This window comes from Amphiura filiformis, chromosome 17 (assembly GCF_039555335.1).
Source record: "Amphiura filiformis chromosome 17, Afil_fr2py, whole genome shotgun sequence".
Taxonomy (NCBI): Eukaryota; Metazoa; Echinodermata; class Ophiuroidea; order Amphilepidida; family Amphiuridae; genus Amphiura; species Amphiura filiformis.
Genome location: NC_092644.1, coordinates 50381993 through 50408205, shown reverse-complemented (window position 1 = coordinate 50408205; position 26213 = coordinate 50381993). Strand labels below are relative to the sequence as shown.

Genomic DNA, 26213 nt, shown 5'->3' with positions numbered 1-26213 from the left:
GTAATTTGTTTTTTGGTAATATTTCTATGGAATGTCAAATTTTGATTCTGAATGGAGTCTGCATGCATGCGCCTGTATGACATGCTACGCCACTGTCTTAAAGGCACATTTAGAGATTTTGAATTCAATTTTGCACATTATTTTGTTTTATTGGGACCATACATACAACACACATTTTAACAGATATAATAGTCTATATATCTATCTCGAGTCACCGGCACTAGCTTTGAAGTTCAGCATGCGTGTACATATAGGCCTAGTATGTATACGCACTAAGTAACTCTAATCTAACACAAAACAACCTGAACTTCAAAGCTAGTGCCAGTGACTCAAGGTAGATACATGTATATAGACTATATAGATTCTCTATACTCCATACCACTCTCATTGAGGGGGCCTATCAACTTGGTCATCTTTATGAACAGTTGGTCCAGAGGGCGTTATCAAATGATGACGTCATTCAGCCATTCTAGCACGTAACAAATATGGTTACGAAATGATGTCATTGTATGGGCAGGGAAGTGCCACTCTTATGAGCTTGGCGTATGGGTTATGAGCATATATAATTAATCCATTGTACTTTTATTTAATCCGGTATCGTCATATGGCTTGCTCCGGGGGCTTGCGCGATTGGAAAGAGATATTTATACATTGACAATTTGAATTTACAAATTCTTGGACCACAGTAGAGAAAAGTCCGTCTATTATAATATTGATGTAAAATTTGATGCAATATTTAATAAAACAACATGGAGCTCCAAATGGGGAATTCTTTATTTATGACTTATTAATCTTGTCATAAATGAAGCTGAATATGCTGAACCCTGCACCTAAGTTTCAGATGGACATTTTATGTTTGAAAAGACCATGCATACCAGTGACCTACAATACATAAAAAATAATTTGTATAGCCCCCTCCCGAAAACTAGTGCATATAATTGCATATGTACTTGCTCAATTAGCATTTTGTGCACAATTCGTGGCATTCTTAAATGGGGTTCTATTTAATGGACCTTTACATTTTACATGCAAAGTCTATAGATAGAGATGCAGATTACAAGAGGCAGGAAAGGGTGTGATAGCCTCATTTTAGGCACTGAAATGCTCATAAAAAGAACCCCATTCAATTGTGTAAAAAAAGCCAGTATAAAAGGCCCAGCGTGTTTCACATACTAGTGTGTGCGGGTTTGAGTGACAAACCTACCTGGGGGAACCATAATACTTTGTGACATTTACCGTTTTTTTATATACTCTCTTTCTAGCATTGTCACCAGTATCTAAAAGATAATAAAGGATCAGAAGGACAATGTATATGGTGTGGAGAAGGAGGACATCTCATCTACTGTGCCTCTTGTCCAAAAGCCTTTTGCAAACGGTGCATCAAAAATAACCTAGGTCATGCTGAGATCAGCAAGATCTTGGAGGATGAACAGTGGTTATGTTATGTGTGCAATCCGGCCACACTTGCTGATCTACAGCAGGAATGTGACAAACTCATGTCCCACTTGAAATCATCAAAGAGAAGAGATAAGCATAAAAAAAACAATCCGCCACACTTGCTGATCTACAGCAGGAATGTGACAAACTCATGTCCCACTTGAAATCATTGAGAAGAGATAAGCATAAAAAAAAGAGGGCCAAGAAGAGGAAAAAGAAATCAGGATGGGAAGATGGTGATGAAGATGATAATGAGGTGGAGGATGAACGAAAGAAGAGGAAACATGCAAGGAAGGAAGAAAATAAGACGGATCTTGTGACACAGGCAGAAAGCAGCTCTGACTCATCAGACATGCAACCAAACAAGAAAGAACATCAGCACAAGAAAAAAAAAGATAACTCCACAGAGGATGAGGTTGATAGGAGAAAACCTGCAAGGAAGAAGAAAATGAAACTGGATAGTGATGATCTCATGATATCTGAAGAAGACATACAGCCAAAGAAGAGGAAATCTGCAAGGAAGAAGAATAAGAATGCAGATAGTGTTGATCTCATAATATCTGAAGATGACGCGCAGCCAAAGAAGAGGAAATCTGCAAGGAAGAAGAAAAAGAATGCAGATAGTGCAGATCTCATGGCATCTGAAGATGACGCGCAGCCAAAGAAGAGGAAATCTGCAAGGAAGAAGAAAAGAATGCAGATAGTGCAGATCTCATGGCATCTGAAGATGACGCGCAGCCAAAGAAGAGGAAATCTGCAAGGAAGAAGAATAAGAATGCAGATAGTGTTGATCTCATAATATCTGAAGATGACGCGCGCAGGAAATCTGCAAGGAAGAAGAAAAAGAAAGCAGATAGTGCCCATCTCATGGCATCTGAAGAAGACGCGCATCCAAAGAAGAGGAAATCTGCAAGGAAGAAGAAAAAGAAGGCAGATAGTATTGATCTCATGGCATCTGAAGATGACGCGCAGCTAAAGAAGAGGAAATCTGCAAGGAAGAAGAAAAACAAGGCAGATAGTGTAAATCTCATGACATATGCAGAAAGCAGCTCTGACTCGTCAGTTGTGCAACCAAAGGAGAAAGAACATAAGCGCAAGAAAAAGAAAGATAACTCCACACAGGATGAAGTTGATAGGAGAAAACCTGCAAGGAAGGAGAAAAAGAAGCTAGATAGTGCCGATCCCATGACATCTGAAGATGACGCGCAGCCAAAGAAGCGGAGATGTGCAAGGAAGAAGAATAAGAATGCAGATAGTGTTGATCTAACAATATATGAGGAAAGCAGCTCTGACTCGCCAGACGTGCACCCAAAGAAGAAAAACAGGAAGCCCAAGAAAAAGAAAGATAATTCTTCTGAGGATGAAGTCAATAGGAGTTATGAGAAGAAAAACAAGTGGAGGAGAAACAAAGAAGCTGCTACTTCAGTTCTGGGATTGGATGAAGATTTGAAGAAGTCTGGTGCATCTGTTGAAGAAACCTCTGGATCTGCTGTGAGTAGTAATGCAAAAATGAGAAAACCTTCCCTAGACTGATGTGCTCTGAATGATTGTGCAAAAAAAGTACATTTTTGCTTGCATATTGTTTTAGTTACCTTGTCACAAAACTTGTGCAATGTTGACAAAAGTTAACTGAGAAATCAACGCTTTAGTAAAAAAATGTCAAAATTATGCACAAAACGTCCAGTAAGCTGTATCTAGTGCATGGTCTTAATTTGCATCTTTTTGCACCAATGAATCCAAAATGTCTGCTTTATAAGTGCACCAAAATATAAAATAATTTAAATAATAATCTAACACAGTGGTGCTGGGGAAAGGTTTTGGAGAAGCATTCTTTGATTCAGATTTTAGGTTTGTAACAACTTCAAAAGGTGTAAGGTGTATTTTAAAGACTTTTTTGTTGTTCTTCTTTCAGGGTGGTCCTGTAGATGCACCCATAGTTGATGCATGTGATGCAGAGAGGAAATGTGAGTTTTGAAAAGCTGTTGATTCCTTATCTCCTTAGATAGTGTGACTTCGTACCTTGAGAGGTATATTATTGGAATGCAAATAGGTGAACTTGTTAAATAAAAGGGGGTTGTCAAGCCCAAACATCATGAAATAAGATACAAATGGGTGTTTTGAAAGTTTAAGGACATATGAAGAGCTTAGTTTCAAAACCCCTTACATCCACTTCATGAATTTTGAGAGAGCACATAAAAAATCACTGATATAAGGAGTTTTCAACAAAAGCAGTTTTGGTGGGATGCTTGGGTAGGATGAGCATCCCACCAAAAAATACTTTTGTTGATGATTTTTTATGTGTTCTCAAAATTCCGCAAGTGGATGTAAGGGGTTTTGAAACTAAGCTCTTCAAATATACATTGCATATCTATGAATACACAGCCTTACACATGAATTCAGGTTTTTTATTACCTTACCAAAATGTATGTGAAGGAGGAAGTTTCCACCTTCCCCTTCTGACATCTCTCCCCCGATTTGAGTGACCCACTCCGGACTCTGCCCATCCTGCCCCACAATGGTGGTTATGCTCCAGATATTGATTGTTTGGATTTTGAAATGATCCAAAAAGAGGATATGTCCACAATTTTTTAAACAACCATAATTATAGTAAAGCTTGGGGCCTACATCTCCAAATAATAAAAAGTACATATTACCTTTTATTGGTTTTTTTTAATTAGGTTTTCAAATTTGTTTATGGCTACAAAATGCACAAAAACTGATATAAAAATTGGCAAAAAAGCTCATTTAAACATATTTCGGTCTATATTTTGAAAAAAATAGGCAAAATTTTGATACGAAAAATGGATTGATTGAGCCCATATTTATTGGTCGAGCTATGAGTTTTAAACGTATTGGAGGAGACATAGTCGAGCCCAAAATTTTAAAACTCATAGTGAGACCAATAAATATTGGGTGTAATACATCCAATTTTATCATTATTATATGTGTTGGATCCAATATTTTCACACGCTTGGATTCATCAAAACATATTTTAATATTAAAATAATAGTGAAAATTTGATTTAATTAATCAAAATTTGTCTTTCACATCACACAATGCAAAACTTTTGGTTGCCTCTGGTTACATAAGGACAACAAATTACATGCCTTTTAAAGGGACTTCCAACTTTAAGAGATCTGTCAAGGACCAAAAAAATCTGAAGTTGCTTAAAAATGGTTGATAAATTGTCCCCCTCCCCCCCAAAAATAGTGACAAAATATTAACCTGAAAGGTTACACCCCCCCCCAAAATAGTGACAAAATATTAACCTGAAAGGTTACATCCCCCCCCCCAAAAATAGTGACAAAATATTAACCTGAAAGGTTACACCCCCCAAAATAGTGACAAAATATTAACCTGAAAGGTTACACCCCCCAAAAAAAAATAGTGACAAAATATTAACCTGAAAGGTTACATCCCCCTCCAAAAATAGTGACAAAATATTAACCTGAAAGGTTACATCCCCCTCCCAAAAATAGTGACAAAATATTAACCTGAAAGGTTACACCCCCCAAAATAGTGACAAAATATTAACCTGAAAGGTTACACCCCCAAAAATAGTGACAAAATATTAACCTGAAAGGTTACACCCCCAAAAAAAAAAAATAGTGACAAAATATTAACCTGAAAGGTTACATCCCCCCAAAAAATAGTGACAAAATATCAACCTGAAAGGTTACACCCCCCAAAATAGTGACAAAATATTAACCTGAAAGGTTACACCCCCCAAAAAATAGTGACAAAATATTAACCTGAAAGGTTACACCCCAAAAAAAATAGTGACAAAATATTAACCTGAAAGGTTACACCCCCAAAATAGTGACAAAATATTAACCTGAAAGGTTACACCCCCAAAATAGTGACAAAATATTAACCTGAAAGGTTACACCCCCCAAAAAATAGTGACAAAATATTAACCTGAAAGGTTACACCCCCCCCCCAAAAATAGTGACAAAATATTAACCTGAAAGGTTACACCCCCAAAATAGTGACAAAATATTAACCTGAAAGGTTACACCCCCCAAAAATAGTGACAAAATATTAACCTGAAAGGTTACACCCCCTCCCCAAAAATAGTGACAAAATATTAACCTGAAAGGTTACACCCCCCCCCAAAAAATAGTGACAAAATATTAACCTGAAAGGTTACACCCCCAAAAATAGTGACAAAATATTAACCTGAAAGGTTACACCCCCAAAAATAGTGACAAAATATTAACCTGAAAGGTTACACCCCAAAAAAATAGTGACAAAATATTAACCTGAAAGGTTACACCCCCAAAATAGTGACAAAATATTAACCTGAAAGGTTACACCCCCAAAATAGTGACAAAATATTAACCTGAAAGGTTACACCCCCCAAAAATAGTGACAAAATATTAACCTGAAAGGTTACACCCCCCAAAAATAGTGACAAAATATTAACCTGAAGGTTACACCCCCAAAAAAAATAGTGACAAAATATTAACCTGAAAGGTTACATCCCCCCAAAAATAGTGACAAAATATTAACCTGAAAGGTTACATCCCCCAAAAATAGTGACAAAATATTAACCTGAAAGGTTACACCCCCCAAAATAGTGACAAAATATTAACCTGAAAGGTTACACCCCCCAAAAAAAATAGTGACAAAATATTAACCTGAAAGGTTACACCCCCAAAAAAAATAGTGACAAAATATTAACCTGAAAGGTTACATCCCCCAAAAAATAGTGACAAAATATCAACCTGAAAGGTTACACCCCAAAATAGTGACAAAATATTAACCTGAAAGGTTACACCCCCCAAAAAATAGTGACAAAATATTAACCTGAAAGGTTACACCCCCAAAAAAAATAGTGACAAAATATTAACCTGAAAGGTTACACCCCCCAAAATAGTGACAAAATATTAACCTGAAAGGTTACACCCCCCCAAAATAGTGACAAAATATTAACCTGAAAGGTTACATCCCCCCAAAAATAGTGACAAAATATTAACCTGAAAGGTTACACCCCCAAAAATAGTGACAAAATATTAACCTGAAAGGTTACACCCCCCAAAATAGTGACAAAATATTAACCTGAAAGGTTACACCCCCCAAAAAATAGTGACAAAATATTAACCTGAAAGGTTACATCCCCCTCCCCAAAAAATAGTGACAAAATATTAACCTGAAAGGTTACACCCCCCTCAAAAATAGTGACAAAATATTAACCTGAAAGGTTACACCCCCAAAAATAGTGACAAAATATTAACCTGAAAGGTTACACCCCCCAAAATAGTGACAAAATATTAACCTGAAAGGTTACACCCCCAAAAAAAATAGTGACAAAATATTAACCTGAAAGGTTACATCCCCCAAAAAATAGTGACAAAATATCAACCTGAAAGGTTACACCCCCAAAATAGTGACAAAATATTAACCTGAAAGGTTACACCCCCAAAAAATAGTGACAAAATATTAACCTGAAAGGTTACACCCCCCAAAAAAATAGTGACAAAATATTAACCTGAAAGGTTACACCCCCAAAATAGTGACAAAATATTAACCTGAAAGGTTACACCCCCCAAAATAGTGACAAAATATTAACCTGAAAGGTTACATCCCCCAAAAATAGTGACAAAATATTAACCTGAAAGGTTACACCCCCCAAAAAAATAGTGACAAAATATTAACCTGAAAGGTTACACCCCCAAATAGTGACAAAATATTAACCTGAAAGGTTACATCCCCTCCCCAAAAAAATAGTGACAAAATATTAACCTGAAAGGTTACACCCCCAAAAAAAATAGTGACAAAATATTAACCTGAAAGGTTACACCCCCAAAAAAAAAATAGTGACAAAATATTAACCTGAAAGGTTACATCCCCCTCCAAAAATAGTGAAAAAATATTAACCTGAAAGGTTACATCCCCCTCCCAAAAATAGTGACAAAATATTAACCTGAAAGGTTACACCCCCCAAAATAGTGACAAAATATTAACCTGAAAGGTTACACCCCCAAAAATAGTGACAAAATATTAACCTGAAAGGTTACACCCCCCAAAAAAAATAGTGACAAAATATTAACCTGAAAGGTTACATCCCCCAAAAAATAGTGACAAAATATCAACCTGAAAGGTTACACCCCCAAAATAGGACAAAATATTAACCTGAAAGGTTACACCCCCAAAAAATAGTGACAAAATATTAACCTGAAAGGTTACACCCCAAAAAAAATAGTGACAAAATATTAACCTGAAAGGTTACACCCCCCCAAAATAGTGACAAAATATTAACCTGAAAGGTTACACCCCCAAAATAGTGACAAAATATTAACCTGAAAGGTTACACCCCCAAAAATAGTGACAAAATATTAACCTGAAAGGTTACACCCCCCCAAAAATAGTGACAAAATATTAACCTGAAGGTTACACCCCCAAAAAAAATAGTGACAAAATATTAACCTGAAAGGTTACATCCCCTCCAAAAATAGTGACAAAATATTAACCTGAAAGGTTACATCCCCCAAAAATAGTGACAAAATATTAACCTGAAAGGTTACACCCCCCCAAAATAGTGACAAAATATTAACCTGAAAGGTTACACCCCCAAAAAAAATAGTGACAAAATATTAACCTGAAAGGTTACACCCCCCAAAAAATAGTGACAAAATATTAACCTGAAAGGTTACATCCCCCTCCCCCAAAAAATAGTGACAAAATATTAACCTGAAAGGTTACACCCCCCTCAAAAATAGTGACAAAATATTAACCTGAAAGGTTACACCCCCCCAAAAATAGTGACAAAATATTAACCTGAAAGGTTACACCCCCCAAAATAGTGACAAAATATTAACCTGAAAGGTTACACCCCCCAAAAAAAATAGTGACAAAATATTAACCTGAAAGGTTACATCCCCCCAAAAAATAGTGACAAAATATCAACCTGAAAGGTTACACCCCCCAAAATAGTGACAAAATATTAACCTGAAAGGTTACACCCCCAAAAAATAGTGACAAAATATTAACCTGAAAGGTTACACCCCCAAAAAAATAGTGACAAAATATTAACCTGAAAGGTTACACCCCCAAAATAGTGACAAAATATTAACCTGAAAGGTTACACCCCCCAAAATAGTGACAAAATATTAACCTGAAAGGTTACATCCCCCAAAAATAGTGACAAAATATTAACCTGAAAGGTTACACCCCCAAAAATAGTGACAAAATATTAACCTGAAAGGTTACACCCCCAAAATAGTGACAAAATATTAACCTGAAAGGTTACACCCCCCCAAAAATAGTGACAAAATATTAACCTGAAAGGTTACATCCCCCCCCCAAAAAAATAGTGACAAAATATTAACCTGAAAGGTTACACCCCCCCCCAAAAATAGTGACAAAATATTAACCTGAAAGGTTACACCCCCAAAAATAGTGACAAAATATTAACCTGAAAGGTTACACCCCCCAAAATAGTGACAAAATATTAACCTGAAAGGTTACACCCCCCAAAAAAAAAATAGTGACAAAATATTAACCTGAAAGGTTACATCCCCCAAAAAATAGTGACAAAATATCAACCTGAAAGGTTACACCCCCCAAAAATAGTGACAAAATATTAACCTGAAAGGTTACCCCCCAAAAAAATAGTGACAAAATATTAACCTGAAAGGTTACACCCCCCAAAAAAAATAGTGACAAAATATTAACCTGAAAGGTTACACCCCAAAATAGTGACAAAATATTAACCTGAAAGGTTACACCCCCCAAAATAGTGACAAAATATTAACCTGAAAGGTTACACCCCAAAAAATAGTGACAAAATATTAACCTGAAAGGTTACACCCCCCAAAATAGTGACAAAATATTAACCTGAAAGGTTACATCCCCCAAAATAGTGACAAAATATTAACCTGAAAGGTTACACCCCCCAAAAATAGTGACAAAATATTAACCTGAAAGGTTACATCCCCCTCCCCCCCAAAAATAGTGACAAAATATTAACCTGAAAGGTTACACCCCCCAAAATAGTGACAAAATATTAACCTGAAAGGTTACACCCCCCAAAAATAGTGACAAAATATTAACCTGAAAGGTTACACCCCCCAAAAATAGTGACAAAATATTAACCTGAAAGGTTACACCCCCAAAAATAGTGACAAAATATTAACCTGAAAGGTTACATCCCCCCAAAAAATAGTGACAAAATATTAACCTGAAAGGTTACATCCCCCTCCCCCCAAAAAATAGTGACAAAATATTAACCTGAAAGGTTACACCCCCAAAAATAGTGACAAAATATCAACCTGAAAGGTTACACCCCCTCCCCCCAAAAATAGTGACAAAATATTAACCTGAAAGGTTACACCCCCCAAAAAATAGTGACAAAATATTAACCTGAAAGGTTACACCCCCTCCCCCCAAAAATAGTGACAAAATATTAACCTGAAAGGTTACACCCCCCAAAAAAATAGTGACAAAATATTAACCTGAAAGGTTACACCCCCCCAAAATAGTGACAAAATATTAACCTGAAAGGTTACACCCCCCCCCAAAAAAAATAGTGACAAAATATTAACCTGAAAGGTTACACCCCCCAAAAATAGTGACAAAATATTAACCTGAAAGGTTACACCCCCCAAAAATAGTGACAAAATATTAACCTGAAAGGTTACATCCCCCCAAAAATAGTGACAAAATATTAACCTGAAAGGTTACACCCCCCAAAAAATAGTGACAAAATATTAACCTGAAAGGTTACACCCCCCCCCCAAAAAATAGTGACAAAATATTAACCTGAAAGGTTACATCCCCCTCCCCCCCAAAAATAGTGACAAAATATTAACCTGAAAGGTTACCCCCCCAAAAAAAATAGTGACAAAATATTAACCTGAAAGGTTACACCCCCCAAAAATAGTGACAAAATATTAACCTGAAAGGTTACACCCCCCAAAAATAGTGACAAAATATTAACCTGAAAGGTTACATCCCCCCCCCCAAAAAATAGTGACAAAATATTAACCTGAAAGGTTACCTTGACCTACCTAAGCCGTCCACACCATTTAGGGAATGTGTGATGGCTTCTGTTTCAGGATGGCTTGCCAGATCCTCCGATCACGTGATAGACTGGTAGCTTCAGCCAGGGAGCTCAGGTTTCTAGTAGCACAGTCTGCCTTTACACAATCTGTCCATTTCTTGGCTGGTCTTCCACGTGGTCTGTCACCATGGATATTGGAGGTCAGGAGAATGTTTGGGTATCTTGATGGTTGCATCCGATTGACATGGCCAAAGTATTTCAGTCTTTTGTGGTCACTCTGTCAATTATCGTCTCCTTCAGACCTAGGCTTTCTCTGATGACGGTGTTCCTGATTTTGTCTAGTCTGGTGACACCCATGATTTTCCTGAGGCAGATCATCTCAAAAGTCAGCAGCCTATTTTCGTCTATCTTTTCAGTGTCCATGTTTCTGAGCCATACATAAGGATGGACAGGACAAGTACTTTGTAGAGTTCGATTTTTGTTGAGCAAGTGATGTCTTTAGCATGCCAGATTTTGTTGAGACTTTGAATCGCCCCAAGCGCCTTTCCAATTCTGTGCCTGATATCTTCTGAGCATGTTCCCCTCTGAGTAATGGCACCTCCAAGGTATATGAACTTGTCTACCTGAAGAAGTTTCACCCCATTGATGTTGATGTTTAGCTCCTGTGGTTGCTTGCTGATAACTTGTACCTCTGTCTTGGCGATGTTAATCTTCAAGCCGAAATTTGAGCTGTTTAGGTTCACTTTGTTGGTCAGTGTTTGCAGATCTCTTTCATTTTCGGCTATCAGCACAATATCATCTGCAAAGCGAAGATTATTTATCAGGTGACCTTGTATGTTGACGCCAATTGTAGTGTCATTAGTTGCGTATAGCATTACGATTTCAGGAGGATGTTGAAGAGTTGTGGGGACAGTACACAGCCCTGACGTACTCCCACCGTTGTTCTAAACCACTCTGTCAGTTCGCCGTTCACTCTGACTGCACTTGTAGACTGATTATACAGTGCTTGAAGAAGTTGTATGTGCTTGTTTGAGTATCCAAAGAACTGCATCGCTTTCCAAAGACCTTCCTGCCACACTGTATCGAATGCCTTTTCAAAGTCGATGTAACAACAGAATAGGCTTTTCTTCTTCTCAAGGTGTTTCTCTGCTATCTGTCTGAGGGTGAACAGTTGATCTGTTGTTGATCTTCCCGGTCTGAAGCCTGCCTGGGACTCTGACAGAATTTCTTCTGTCCTCTTTATGATTCTACGTTGGAGAATTAGAGCAAATACCTTTCCTGCATGGCTCAGTAGACTTATGCCTCTGTAGTTGCCACAGTCAAGTTTGTCTTTCTTCTTAAAGATGGGATTAATAATTGCTCTACCCCAGTCAGCTGGGAAGACTTCCTCCTTCCAAATTTGATTACAGAGTCTATAGAGAATATCTATGCCAGTTTCTCCAGATGCTTTCAGTTCTTCCGCTGTTATACTATCATAACCCGATGCCTTTCCATCTGTTAACTTCTTAACAGCACTAGTCACTTCATCTCTTAGGATGTCTGGTTCATTTTCCAGCTTAGGCATCTGGGGTATTTGAATTGCATCCACATTGACATAGTTTTTATTATTATACAGCTCCTCGTAATTTTCTTTCCATCTATCTTTCACGTCAGATAAATCAGTCAGGACTTGTCCATCTTTGCTCCTCACTGTTTGCATTTTGATACTCGATTTCCTTGTGATCTTCTTAATAGTTGCATAAACCTCCTTGGATTTTGCCGCTTGGTGTGCGTTATCCACCTTTTTACATAGATCTTTGATCCACTTATCTTTGCATCCTTTAGTCTTCCTTTTAATTTCTCTGTTGAGGAAATTATACCGAGCTCTCTTGGTGGAATCTGTCATTTTTCTATCTTAACCTGCTTTCGCTCGTCGCTTAATTGGAGAACCTCCTCACTAATCCATGGGTCTTGATGCTGGGCCTTTCTGTTGCCAAGAACCTTCTTAGATGTCTCGTTGAAGGCTGCTTTTATGCCTTCCCATAGAGTTTCTACATCTGTGTCAGCATCATCCAGCAATGGGGAGAATTTTCCTCCAATTTCAACTTCATAGGAGTTTTGAGTACTAGTGTCTTTGAGCTTTTGAACATCGTATCGTTTGGGATAATTTGGTCTTGCTTTTGTCTTGAATCTGAGCCGTAGGTTTGCTATAACCAGTTGGTGGTCAGACCCAACATCTGCACTGGGAAAACTTCTTGAGTTGTCGATGGAGGTTTTCCATTTGCTGTTGATCATTATGTAGTCAATTTTATTGTGAGTTTTCTGATCCGGTGATTCCCACGTCCATTGACGACTACTCTTGGTCTGTTTGAACATGGTATTGGTGATAACAAGATCGTTTGCTGCACAGAAGTTGAGTAGTTTCTCTCCTCTGGCATTTGCTTCTCCAAATCCATGCTGTCCAATTACCTGTTTCCATTGTGTGTAGTCTGTGCCTACTTTTGCATTTAGATCCCCCATAACTATCAGAATGTCTTTTTTAGGGGTGTTGTCCATAGCTGTCTGTAACTGGTTGTAGAATTCGTCTACAAGTTCTTCTTTATCAGCAGTATTTGGTGCATAAACTTGCATTACTGTTATGGCACCTGACTGGGTCTGGAATCTTGCTGTTATCAATCTCTGGGAGATTGGATTATATCCAAGAAGAGCATTTTGGGCAGATTTATTCAAAATCAATGCTACACCTCCTCTATGTATTGTATCATTTCCAGAGCATAGGATTTTGTGTCCCTCAAGTGTAAATTCCCCTGCATCTGTCCAGTGTGTCTCTGCAATGCCTACTATTTCCCATCTGAAGCTTTTCAGCTGATGAATAAGAATTTCTAAATTACCCTGCTGGTGAAGTGTTCGGACATTCCATGTCCCAATTCCAATTGCTTTTTCACAGTTAATAGTGCCTCCTTTCTCTGTGGTTTATCAGCATCAGCCCTTCCATTTGGGGGTCGACTTGGTGTTGGTCCCAGATTAATAGGAAAACCATCAAATCTTCCAATTGGGTTTGGAGTTGATGCATCATTCTGCCGTGCTGGGTGCAGGCCCACGGGGAGAGATGGCGGGGAGAGAAAGGTTACACCCCCCAAATAATAGTGACAAAATATTAACCTGAAAGGTTACACCCCCCCCCAAAATAGTGACAAAATATTAACCTGAAAGGTTACATCCCCCAAAAATAGTGACAAAATATTAACCTGAAAGGTTACACCCCCCCCAAAAATAGTGACAAAATATTAACCTGAAAGGTTACATCCCCTCCCCCAAAAATAGTGACAAAATATTAACCTGAAAGGTTACACCCCCCAAAATAGTGACAAAATATTAACCTGAAAGGTTACACCCCCAAAAATAGTGACAAAATATTAACCTGAAAGGTTACATCCCCCCAAAATAGTGACAAAATATTAACCTGAAAGGTTACATCCCCCTCCCCCCCCAAAAAATAGTGACAAAATATTAACCTGAAAGGTTACACCCCCAAAAATAGTGACAAAATATTAACCTGAAAGGTTACACCCCCCAAAAATAGTGACAAAATATCAACCTGAAAGGTTACACCCCCCCCCCAAATAGTGACAAAATATTAACCTGAAAGGTTACACCCCCCAAAAATAGTGACAAAATATTAACCTGAAAGGTTACACCCCCCCCAAAATAGTGACAAAATATTAACCTGAAAGGTTACACCCCCCCCAAAATAGTGACAAAATATTAACCTGAAAGGTTACACCCCCAAAAATAGTGACAAAATATTAACCTGAAAGGTTACACCCCCAAAAAATAGTGACAAAATATTAACCTGAAAGGTTACCCCCCAAAAAATAGTGACAAAATATTAACCTGAAAGGTTACACCCCCCAAAAATAGTGACAAAATATTAACCTGAAAGGTTACACCCCCCAAAATAGTGACAAAATATTAACCTGAAAGGTTACACCCCCAAAAAATAGTGACAAAATATTAACCTGAAAGGTTACACCCCCAAAAAATAGTGACAAAATATTAACCTGAAAGGTTACACCCCCAAAAAAAATAGTGACAAAATATTAACCTGAAAGGTTACATCCCCCTCCCCAAAAATAGTGACAAAATATTAACCTGAAAGGTTACCCCCCCCCCCCCCAAAAATAGTGACAAAATATTAACCTGAAAGGTTACACCCCCAAAATAGTGACAAAATATTAACCTGAAAGGTTACCCCCAAAAAATAGTGACAAAATATTAACCTGAAAGGTTACATCCCCCTCCCCAAAAAAAAATAGTGACAAAATATTAACCTGAAAGGTTACACCCCCCAAAATAGTGACAAAATATTAACCTGAAAGGTTACACCCCCCAAAAAATAGTGACAAAATATTAACCTGAAAGGTTACACCCCCAAAAAATAGTGACAAAATATTAACCTGAAAGGTTACACCCCCAAAAAAAAAATAGTGACAAAATATTAACCTGAAAGGTTACATCCCCCTCCCCAAAAATAGTGACAAAATATTAACCTGAAAGGTTACCCCCAAAAAAATAGTGACAAAATATTAACCTGAAAGGTTACACCCCCAAAATAGTGACAAAATATTAACCTGAAAGGTTACCCCCCCAAAAAATAGTGACAAAATATTAACCTGAAAGGTTACATCCCCTCCCCCAAAAAATAGTGACAAAATATTAACCTGAAAGGTTACACCCCCCAAAATAGTGACAAAATATTAACCTGAAAGGTTACACCCCCAAAAAAAAGTGACAAAATATTAACCTGAAAGGTTACACCCCCCAAAAAAATAGTGACAAAATATTAACCTGAAAGGTTACACCCCCCAAAATAGTGACAAAATATTAACCTGAAAGGTTACATCCCCCCCCCCAAAAATAGTGACAAAATATTAACCTGAAAGGTTACACCCCCCCCAAAAATAGTGACAAAATATTAACCTGAAAGGTTACACCCCCCAAAAATAGTGACAAAATATTAACCTGAAAGGTTACACCCCCCAAAAATAGTGACAAAATATTAACCTGAAAGGTTACACCCCCCAAATAGTGACAAAATATTAACCTGAAAGGTTACACCCCCCCCCAAAATAGTGACAAAATATTAACCTGAAAGGTTACACCCCCCCCCCAAAAAAATAGTGACAAAATATTAACCTGAAAGGTTACACCCCCCAAAAATAGTGACAAAATATTAACCTGAAAGGTTACACCCCCCAAAATAGTGACAAAATATTAACCTGAAAGGTTACACCCCCCAAAATAGTGACAAAATATTAACCTGAAAGGTTACACCCCCAAAAAAATAGTGACCAAATATTAACCTGAAAGGTTACACCCCCCAAAAATAGTGACAAAATATTAACCTGAAAGGTTACACCCCCAAAAAAAAATAGTGACAAAATATTAACCTGAAAGGTTACATCCCCCTCCCCCCCCCAAAAATAGTGACAAAATATTAACCTGAAAGGTTACACCCCCCAAAAAAATAGTGACAAAATATTAACCTGAAAGGTTACACCCCCAAAAAATAGTGACAAAATATTAACCTGAAAGGTTACACCCCCCCAAAAAAAATAGTGACAAAATATTAACCTGAAAGGTTACACCCCCAAAAATAGTGACAAAATATTAACCTGAAAGGTTACACCCCCCCAAAAATAGTGACAAAATATTAACCTGAAAGGTTACACCCCCCAAAATAGTGACAAAATATTAACCTGAAAGGTTACACCCCCCAAAATAGTGACAAAATATTAACCTGAAAGGTTACACCCCCAAATAGTGACAAAATATTAACCTGAAAGGTTACACCCCCCAAAATAGTGACAAAATATTAACCTGAAAGGTTACACCCCCCAAAAATAGTGACAAAATATTAACCTGAAAGGTTACACCCCCCCAAAAATAGTGACAAAATATTAACCTGAAAGGTTACACCCCCCCCCAAAATAGTGACAAAATATTAACCTGAAAGGTTACACCCCCAAAATAGTGACAAAATATTAACCTGAAAGGTTACACCCCCCCCAAAAAAATAGTGACAAAATATTAACCTGAAAGGTTACACCCCCAAAATAGTGACAAAATATTAACCTGAAAGGTTACACCCCCAAAAAAAAAATAGTGACAAAATATTAACCTGAAAGGTTACATCCCCCCCCCAAAAATAGTGACAAAATATTAACCTGAAAGGTTACACCCCCAAAAAAATAGTGACAAAATATTAACCTGAAAGGTTACACCCCCCAAAAAATAGTGACAAAATATTAACCTGAAAGGTTACACCCCCCAAAAAAAAATAGTGACAAAATATTAACCTGAAAGGTTACACCCCCAAAAAATAGTGACAAAATATACATCCCCCCCAAAAAATAGTGACAAAATATTAACCTGAAAGGTTACACCCCCCAAAATAGTGACAAAATATTAACCTGAAAGGTTACACCCCCCAAAATAGTGACAAAATATCAACCTGAAAGGTTACACCCCCAAATAGTGACAAAATATTAACCTGAAAGGTTACACCCCCCAAAATAGTGACAAAATATTAACCTGAAAGGTTACCCCCAAAAAATAGTGACAAAATATTAACCTGAAAGGTTACACCCCCTCCCCCCAAAAATAGTGACAAAATATTAACCTGAAAGGTTACCCCCCCCAAAAAAATAGTGACAAAATATTAACCTGAAAGGTTACCCCCCAAAAAAATAGTGACAAAATATTAACCTGAAAGGTTACCCCCCAAAATAGTGACACAATATTAACCTGAAAGGTTACGTCTGTCATTGATTACAATATTTCAATTCTGTTGGAAATGTGAAGTTACAGTCAAAAATGAGGAAAACCAGTATTTGATCAATAAATCATTAACTACTTGCCTTGAGTTGCTGAATTTTCAGTGCATTAGTTGTGGTCCTTGCCCCTATAATATACATATCTTACTAGTCACCAATGCGTTATAATTGTTGAGAAAAATGCAAAAATAGGCACAAAATTGGCCAGGGGTGTAGTATCCCCTTAAAGTCATAATGTACGATCTTTTTTTCAGAATTTACCTTTATTTTTTTCAAAACCGATTTTTTGGCATATTTGTAATACTTACACAAGTTCTAACTTAAATCTATGAGCAAACTGTCAAATTCGTCCTATTTGTAGTAAAACGAGACGATTTTCTGTTGGTCCGACATAAAGTCATAATTTTTTAGATTATGACTTTATGTCGGCCACGATCGCAAACCGTAGTCTAGTACAAAAGTAACTTGGTTACGCTCCCTCCACATGTGGAGGGAGCGTAACCAAACTGGCCGCGTAGGAGACTAACTCTGAGGCCGCACTCGCTGTCCTAATCCAAATAGTGCGAGATGTTTCGAGTGATAGAGGTGAAGTTTATGATGTTGTTTCTTTGCAAATTCCCAATGTTTTTCGCGTCCAAATGTATTGGGAACTTTCATAATGATTGCATATTATCATTTTAGAAGAAAAAAAAAAAAAATCTAAAATTTAAAAAATCGTACATTAAGGCTTTAAGAAGCACATTTGCTATGTTACTAAAGATTCTAGATTGTTTGTATCACATTGTGTCCTACTACAGGTATGGAGAAGGTATCATCCAGTGATATTAATGATGTAGTATACAGAGCTAAACTTGGGCGTGATCAACAACAGCATCTCTTTAGACAACTTGGTATTCCATCACCAGATGTTGAGAATGCTGAGAGGAGAGCAGACACCAGAGATTTTAAACTCCAAGCAATTAAAGTGTTAGAATCCTGGCGACAAACTAATGGAGAGAAAGCTACAAGAAGAGCAATTATCGATGCTTTGAAAGAATGTGGTTTCATTGAAGCCGAAGAAATTATAGAGAAACAATGGAGCCTCATTTCACAAGGTAATACATGTAAGGCACCACATCAAATTTGGTCTAATATTATTATCGGTGCCCAGTTAGGTACCGATGAATCTTTCTATCATACCCTGGTGATGTAATAATTAACATTTGCTCAGTGTTATTATTTTTCATATAAATAAAAAAATATAACCACTATGTGTTCAGGTACAATAGAAAGAGCTATCGATACCTATTCATAACCTTTATATGCAGCAAATCACAGATAATAACTTTTAAATACGCAAATGCAAATGCAGGTCATTGAAAAAGTATAATGACTGCGTCTCGTCCCGGGCGTCTCGTAGCTAAAGTACGCTCTACAATGACCGCATTACGTAACGTGTTACGCGTTCGAACAATTTACGCGGACGCTGGCCGCCATATTTGGACATTGCGTGAATGGGCTATCCGATTTTTCACACGGAAAACGACAGATAAAGTTAAAATTTTGTTCTGTTTTCAAATCAAAAGAAGAAAATGTGACGTAAATTTAATTAAAAAAATGTGAAAAGTGACGGTTATGAATGAGGTTAATGACTTTGCATCAGTTATTTTTCGGGTATTGTGAAATATCTAAACATTGTGCTTTGGACCTCGGAATATCCCGAGGGGCTATTCCTCGGTTGCAAAGCACAATGTTTAGATATTTCACAATACCCTCAAAACTGCTGATGCGTAGTCATTAACCTCTACTCGGGGCACCAATAATGCTATAGGACCAAATTAGATTGTACCTAAGAGGGCATGTGAGATGTGCACCTTTGTAAATTTTGTTCAATGTTATAAAAAAGATTGCATCTTGAAAATGTAGGACTCAGCAATACAAAGACGTATGTCTAACATTTAGAACTCTGTAGCATTAATGGTATCTTTATAAGATTAAAATGTGGCATTGATTTGACAAGAGGAGCCAGCAAAACTAGAGCCCTTCCACTTGTGGCCCAGATACACTCATCACTACTTGAGAATGATGCTCCACTTTAAATGTTTTGTGTGTTGCAACTTAGCATGGTCAGCAAGAGATCCCTGTCTCAATACACACACACACACACACCCCTCCCCACACCCCGTATATGAAGAGCTTATTTCCAAACCGTGTTAAGTCCACAAGATTCACTTTGAAGACATTTTTCTTTATGGCAATATAAAAAAGTTTGATTTCTATAAAATTACAGTGAAGTGAAGGTGACATATATACAACCATAAAAACATGTTAAAGGGGCATTTCGTGATCCACAGCCTCATCCCCCACTTTTCTCAAAAAAGTTGAGATTTTTATATTGCTGGAAACCTCTGGCTACATAATGTTTATGTACAAAATATCTCTTGCAGATTAATTTGTTTAGCTAAGATATCGTGAAATTTGAATTTCGTTCTGGTGCACCAGAACGAAATTACAACGCATTGTCTACTATGGAGCAGTGTACACATTATCATGCATAACTTGCGAACGCAGAATCGGAATCAACTGAAATTTTGGGAATAGGCTTTTTTCATGGATATGTACTGAAATATGTCATAAAAAGAGGATGCTAGGATCACGAAATCCTCCTTTAAGTTAAAATCTAGAGACTTTTGATTTTTTTAATGAATTAATTTGTTTTAAAAAGAGCATGGACTTAACACATTTTGACACAAAACATATCATCTGTAACACAGAACTAACCATATTTTTCTCAAACTAGTCTTAAAGATAACAAATTTATTAAAAAACATACAAAATGTGATTCTCTCTACTATAAAACACGATTTTGCCACAAAACACCTTGAAAGTTTAAAATAGTTCAAAATTCAAAACTGAGTTGTATTGCATTTCTCAGAATTGAATAAACATCATTTCACTGACAATGAGTGATGACCCGAAATATCCACTTGTTTTATAACATTATCATAATTTCCCCCTCCCCATGCTGCCACCCTAATCTCATATTGACAGCCGTAAATCTGTAAGTCCTAAGTTTTTTTATACCTTTACCTTTAAGGTGGTACGAAAGGCAAAATCAAGTTGCTCTGATTGAGATTAAAATAGACTTGTTGCAGAGAGATATGCAAAATAATCTTAATTCTAAAATTTGAGCCAAATCGGACAAACGGTTTTTGAGATATTGCTGTTGAAAGATTCTTTGTATTCTATTGTTTTTGCCAATATATTGATGAAGTTAATGAAGAAAATTGGCAAAATGTGCTCATTAATATTAATTTTTGCCAATATTTTCCCAATATTTTATGAATAAACCTTCATACTACTTTTTACCTTTAAAATTTTGACCTGAAACTTTGCCAATGTGTCTCTATGACCTAAACCTTTAACATGTGATTTTCCCGCAAATCTTATTTGCATATTTGCATAATTAATTAGCCTTAAGTATAATGCTAATTAATTATGCAAATATGCAAATTAGATTGGCGGGAAAATTACATGGTAATGTTTTAGGCCATAGAAACAAATTGGCAAAGTTTCATGTCAAAATCCATGTATGTACGTCATCCACCAGTGGAGCTCCTGCGCCCCTCCGCAGAACTTCCGGTAGTGGATGTTCTGCGCTCGGGGCCGCAGAGAATCCACTGTCGGAGTTGCTGCGCTCGGAAGCAAAATAATAGATTTTCGTATTATAATAACGGTGGATCATTTCTGCGCTCGGGCGCAGAACATCCACTATCGGAGTTGATGCGCCCGGGCGCAGTCCCTTATATGTAACGGTGGATCATTGCTGCGCTCGGGCGCAGAACATCCACTGTCGGAGTTGCTGCGCTCGGAAGTAAAATAATAGATTTTCGTATTATAATAACGGTGGATCATTTCTGCGCTCGGGGGCGCAGAACATCCACTGTCGGAGTTGATGCGCTCGGAAGCAAAATAATAGGCCTATACAATATGCATGCGTATAATAACTAATATTTTCTTATTATATTAATAAAAAATAATATGCATGCGTATAATAACTAAACTCCGAGAAGTTTATTGCTATTAGTATAACCGAATTGACAGCAAATAATTTCTGCGCTCGGAAGTCAAATAAATTATTTTCTTATTTTCTTAATAAAATACAATATGCATGCGTATAATAACTAATATTTTCTTATTATATTAATAAAAAATAATCAAAATAATAGATTTTCTTATTATAATAACGGTGGATCATTGCTGCGCTCGGGGGCGCAGAACATCCACTGTCGGAGTTGATGCGCTCGGAAGCAAAATAATACATTTTCTTATTAGGCCTATACAATAAAAATAATAGATTTTCTTATTATAATAACGGTGGATCATTGCTGCGCTCGGGCGCCGAACATCCACTGTTGGAGTAACTGCGCTCGGAAGTAAAAAAAAAAGAGTCTAGAGTCTAATATAATATAATATGTTTTTTAGTTTTGCTTTGGTTTTTTTTCTCATTTTACATTTATTTTCTGTTTTCTTTCATCTATATACATTCTTTTCTTCTTTTGTCTTTTTTTTTTCTTTCCTTTTTTTCCCGTTCACGTTTCCTTGTCGGTACTTTTCATGTAACCGCAAATGCTATTTCAGATAATTCCTATTCAAATATAATTCTGATTGACACATGACCATTTGCAATTCGGCCTTTGTTAGTCAACAGATAAGTAGGTGTAATCCATTGGATTCCCAAACAAGCGGAGGGGGTCCAAAAATTAGCATAAGCGAAGATCAATGTCAATTTTAAATCCACGGCAGAGGATAATTATGCGCCGTCATTTTGTGGTTAGAGATTAAGGGATCTAAAATGGGCGTTTATTGCGTTTCGACAGTATTTTTGTGGGACATGAGAGCACCTCAGACCTATCGAATTGCATTCTGAATACGAAGCATGTCTTTCTGATATCAAATAATTTTCATTTTTGAAAATCACAATATAATACAAATTTTATGACAAATTATAAAAATTTGATATTTTTCAATTTTTGATATATTACAGTCCTCGAAGTAAATTATATAAATCTAAATGATATATTCTTAAAGTGTATGTAGCAGGGAGGAAAAGCCGACGGTCAATTGAAAATTTTGACCTTTCATATTGAAGATATGGATTTTTTTCCCAAAAAGACCTACTTCAAGTACTGTTAAATATCAAAAATATCAATTTTTTATGATTTGCCATAAAATGTGTATTACATTGCGAATTTCAAAAATCAAAATTATATGATATCAGAATGACATTCTTCGTATTCAGAATGCAATTCGATATGTCTGATGTGCTCTAATGTCCCAAAATAAATACTGTCCAAACGTTCATACCCCACCCCTTAAAGGAACCGATAAACGTGGTTTCATGTCGCCGGCATCTAGGCTACACCAAGGCCTACGATATATAGACGAATCAAGGAAATCACAAACGCTATTTTCTTATTATGTTAATAAAATATAATATGCATGCGTATAATAACTTAACTCCGAGAAGTTTATTGCTATTAGTATATTTATTTTATTTATTCATTGGAACATACACTTTTGTATCAGTGGCAAACGCCTAACCAGCGGTGCGTTCAAAAACAACAAATATAGGCTACATTATATATAAACAAAATTATAACACAATTGAATATAGTCCTACATACAAAATTATGGCCTTAGTACAAAAATTAAGGGGATACTACACAACTCGATAAATTTGTGTCTATTTAAAAAAAAAAAAAAAAAACTAATAACACACTGGTAACAAAATTAATGTATATTACAGGGGCAAGGAATCCAATTACTACACCGCTTGTCTTCAATTTCAGTGTAATAATTGGATTCCTTGCCCCAATAATATACATAACTTTTTTTACCAGTGTGTTATTATTTTTGAGAAAAAATGCAAAAATAGTCAAAAAATTACCACAGGGTAGTAGTACCCCTTAAAGAAAAAGAAATTGCCTGTCTGAACCCAAGTTGACTTGAAATGGGGCCTTAGCAGGAAGAAACTGGTGGATCATTTCTGCGCTCGGGCGCAGAACATCCACTGTCGGAGTTGATGCGCCCGGGCGCAGTCCCTTATATGTAACGGTGGATCATTGCTGCGCTCGGGCGCAGAAAATCCACTGTCGGAGCTTCTGCGCTCGGAAGTCAAATAAATTATTTTCTTATATTTATTAATAAAATATAATTATGCATGCGTATAATAACTGACAGCAAAATAATAGATTTTCTTATTATAATAACGGTGGATCATTGCTGCGCTCGGGCGCAGAACATCCACTGGGTTTTTTTTGGAGTAACTGCGCTCGGAAGTAAAAAAAAAAGTCTAGAGTCTAATATAATATAATTTTTTTTTTTTTTTTTTTTTTTTTTTTTTTTTCTGTTTTCTTTCATCTTCTTTTTTTTCTTCTTTTTTTTTTTTTTTTTCTTTCCTTTTTTTTCCGTTCACGTTTCCTTGTCGGTACTTTTCATGTAACCGCAAATGCTTTCTCAGATAATTCCTATTCAAATATAATTCTGATTGACATATGACCACTTGCAATTCGGCCTTTGTTAGTCAACAGATAAGTAGGTGTAATCCATTGGATTCTCAAACAAGCGGAGGGGGTCCAAAAATTAGCATAAGCGAAGATCAATGTCAATTTTAAATCCACGGCAGAGGATAATTATGCGCCGTCATTTTGTGGTTAGAGATTAAAGGAACCGATAAACGTGGTTTCATGTCGCCGGCATCTAGGCTACACCAAGGCCTACGATATATAGACGAATAAGGAAATCATAAACGCTATTTTCTTACTATGTTAATAAAATATAATATGCATGCGTATAATAACTAAACTCCGAGAAGTGTATTGCTATTAGTATAACCGAATTGACAGCAAAATAATAGATTTTCTTTTTATAATAACGGTGGATCATTGCTGCGCTCGGGCGCAGAACATCCACTGTCGGAGTTGATGCGCTCGGAAGCAAAATAATAGATTTTCTTATTATAATAACGGTGGATCATTGATGCGCTCGGGCGCAGAACATCCACTGTCGGAGTTGCCATGCGCCCGGGCGCAGTCCCTTATTAGTCAGGGAGTGAAGGCAGTTTAGGTAGAATTAATTCCTCAATCGACGATTTTTGTATCAATGGATGCAGAGTATATTGTAGTATTGTATAACAAAAATCGACTAAAATCTACTTTGGGCAAATTTTTTTATAACCCCTTGAAAGTTGCACTTATTCTAACTTTGGGCAAGTTTAATTCCGAAGACGTAAATCAAAATACAATTGCGAAGCGTGGTCGCACTTGGCTATCGCGACGGCATTACGCGCTGACACATGAGCGACAAATTTTGCGTATAGTGCGCATACACCGTTTACCGCGCTGACTCACATTTTATTTATTACTAGCGGGTACCCGCGCTTCGCGCGGGCCCCCGCTAGATGAGTAAATGGGAGCGGTTAGTAAACGGGATCGGTTAGTATAAACGATGGAAATGGTAATCATGTCAATTGGTATCGCTTTTAACAGCTCAATTATTACGCGGTTAGTGATGTGGTAGGCCTACCATTTGTTGCCTCTACTTTGCAAACGACGTTCTTTCTTTCTTACTTTCCCGTTCTTTCTTTCTTGCTTTCCCGTTCTTTCTTTCTTGCTTTCCCGTTCTTTCTTTCTTGCTTTCCCGTTCTTTCTTTCTTGCTTTCCCGTTCTTTCTTTCTTGCTTTCCCGTTCTTTCTTTCTTGCTTTCCCGTTCTTTCTTGCTTGCTTTCCCTCCCTTTCTCTCTTGCTTTCTTTTCTTTCTTGCCCTTTCCTCCCTTTCTTTCTTGCTTTCCCTCCCTTTCTTTCTTTCTTTCTTTCTTTCTTTCTTTCTTTCTTTCTTTCTTTCTTTCTTTCTTTCTTTCCTTTCTTTCTATCTTTCTTTCTTTCTTTCCCTCTTTCTTTCTTTCTTTCTTTCTTTCTTTCTTTCCCTCTTTCCTTCCCTTTTTACTTATTTTTTCTTTGTCTTTCCGTTTTTTCTTTCAGTTTCTCTCTTTCCTGCGTTCCATTTCTCTTTCTGTTTCTTGCTTGTTCACTTTCTTTCTCTCTCTCTCTCTCTCTCTTCTTTCTTTCTTTCTTTCTGTCTGTCTATTTCTTCTTTGTTTTCGTTTCTCTCTCCTTTCTTTTCTTGCTTTCCCGTTGTTTCTTTTTTCTTTCTTTCTTTCTTTCTTTCTTTCTTTCGTTCTTTCCTTTTCTCTTTTTTCCCTCTTTCCTTCCTTTTTTCCTTCCTTCCTTCTTCTTTCTTTACATAGGCATAAATCCCGGGATGAGTAATAAATTCCTCAATATTTCGATAAGGGGCATGATCTACTGAATCACCTCCATGTTGACGCATGTATGTGGGTTCCTTTATTTCTTTCGTTCGTTCTTTTTTTTTTTATATGTGTTTCTGTTTCATCAAGTAGGCCTATAGCAACATTGGGTTTCAAGAAGGTTGAGTTACATAGCGTAAATTCCGGTGTTTGGGTGGGTATAACCCCCCCCCCCCAATGTTTTGATAAGGTCAATGGTCCGTACAATCACCCCAAGTTCACACATGTATAATAGATGTGGGTTTCTGACAAAATTAACCTCATTTTTGGCCAAACTAAAAGTGCCAATTTTTGCGGCCTTCGTGCGTATTTGTTCCACTTTTGCACAATATAATTCACCAGTAGGCCTAATTAGCTTGCCATAAATTATTCTGTCGCCAAGATGCTGGCTTCACTGTAGGCCTATTGCAAGAAATTGATTTAAACGGACCCATCCCCCATGCCATGTCAAGAGAAATCTACGCCATGGCATTGTTAATGTTGCCAAAAGATGCCGGATTCACTATTAATATGCCTACTTCAAGAAATGTTTTCATCCCTCCCCTAATGTCAAAAAGAAATCTACGCCACGGATATTTAGCGGTTGCGGTTTTATACCATGCTATAATCT

At 36.9% G+C, this 26213-nt stretch overlaps 2 protein-coding genes across 2 annotated transcripts in view; both read left to right on the top strand.

Moving 5' to 3' along the window:
* Window positions 1-26213, top strand: part of LOC140137266 (NLR family CARD domain-containing protein 4-like) — a 217720-nt gene that overhangs the window by 35469 nt on the left and 156038 nt on the right. The window lies entirely within an intron of this gene.
* LOC140138275 (NLR family CARD domain-containing protein 4-like) overlaps window positions 1-26213 on the top strand; it is a 109640-nt gene that overhangs the window by 63744 nt on the left and 19683 nt on the right. The window contains exons 3-5 of the mRNA XM_072160188.1: window positions 1263-2928; window positions 3350-3401; window positions 18054-18350. Of these exons, the coding sequence (XP_072016289.1) occupies window positions 2152-2928; window positions 3350-3401; window positions 18054-18350 (1126 nt within the window). The 5' untranslated portion in view covers window positions 1263-2151. The remainder of the gene's footprint in view (window positions 1-1262; window positions 2929-3349; window positions 3402-18053; window positions 18351-26213) is intronic.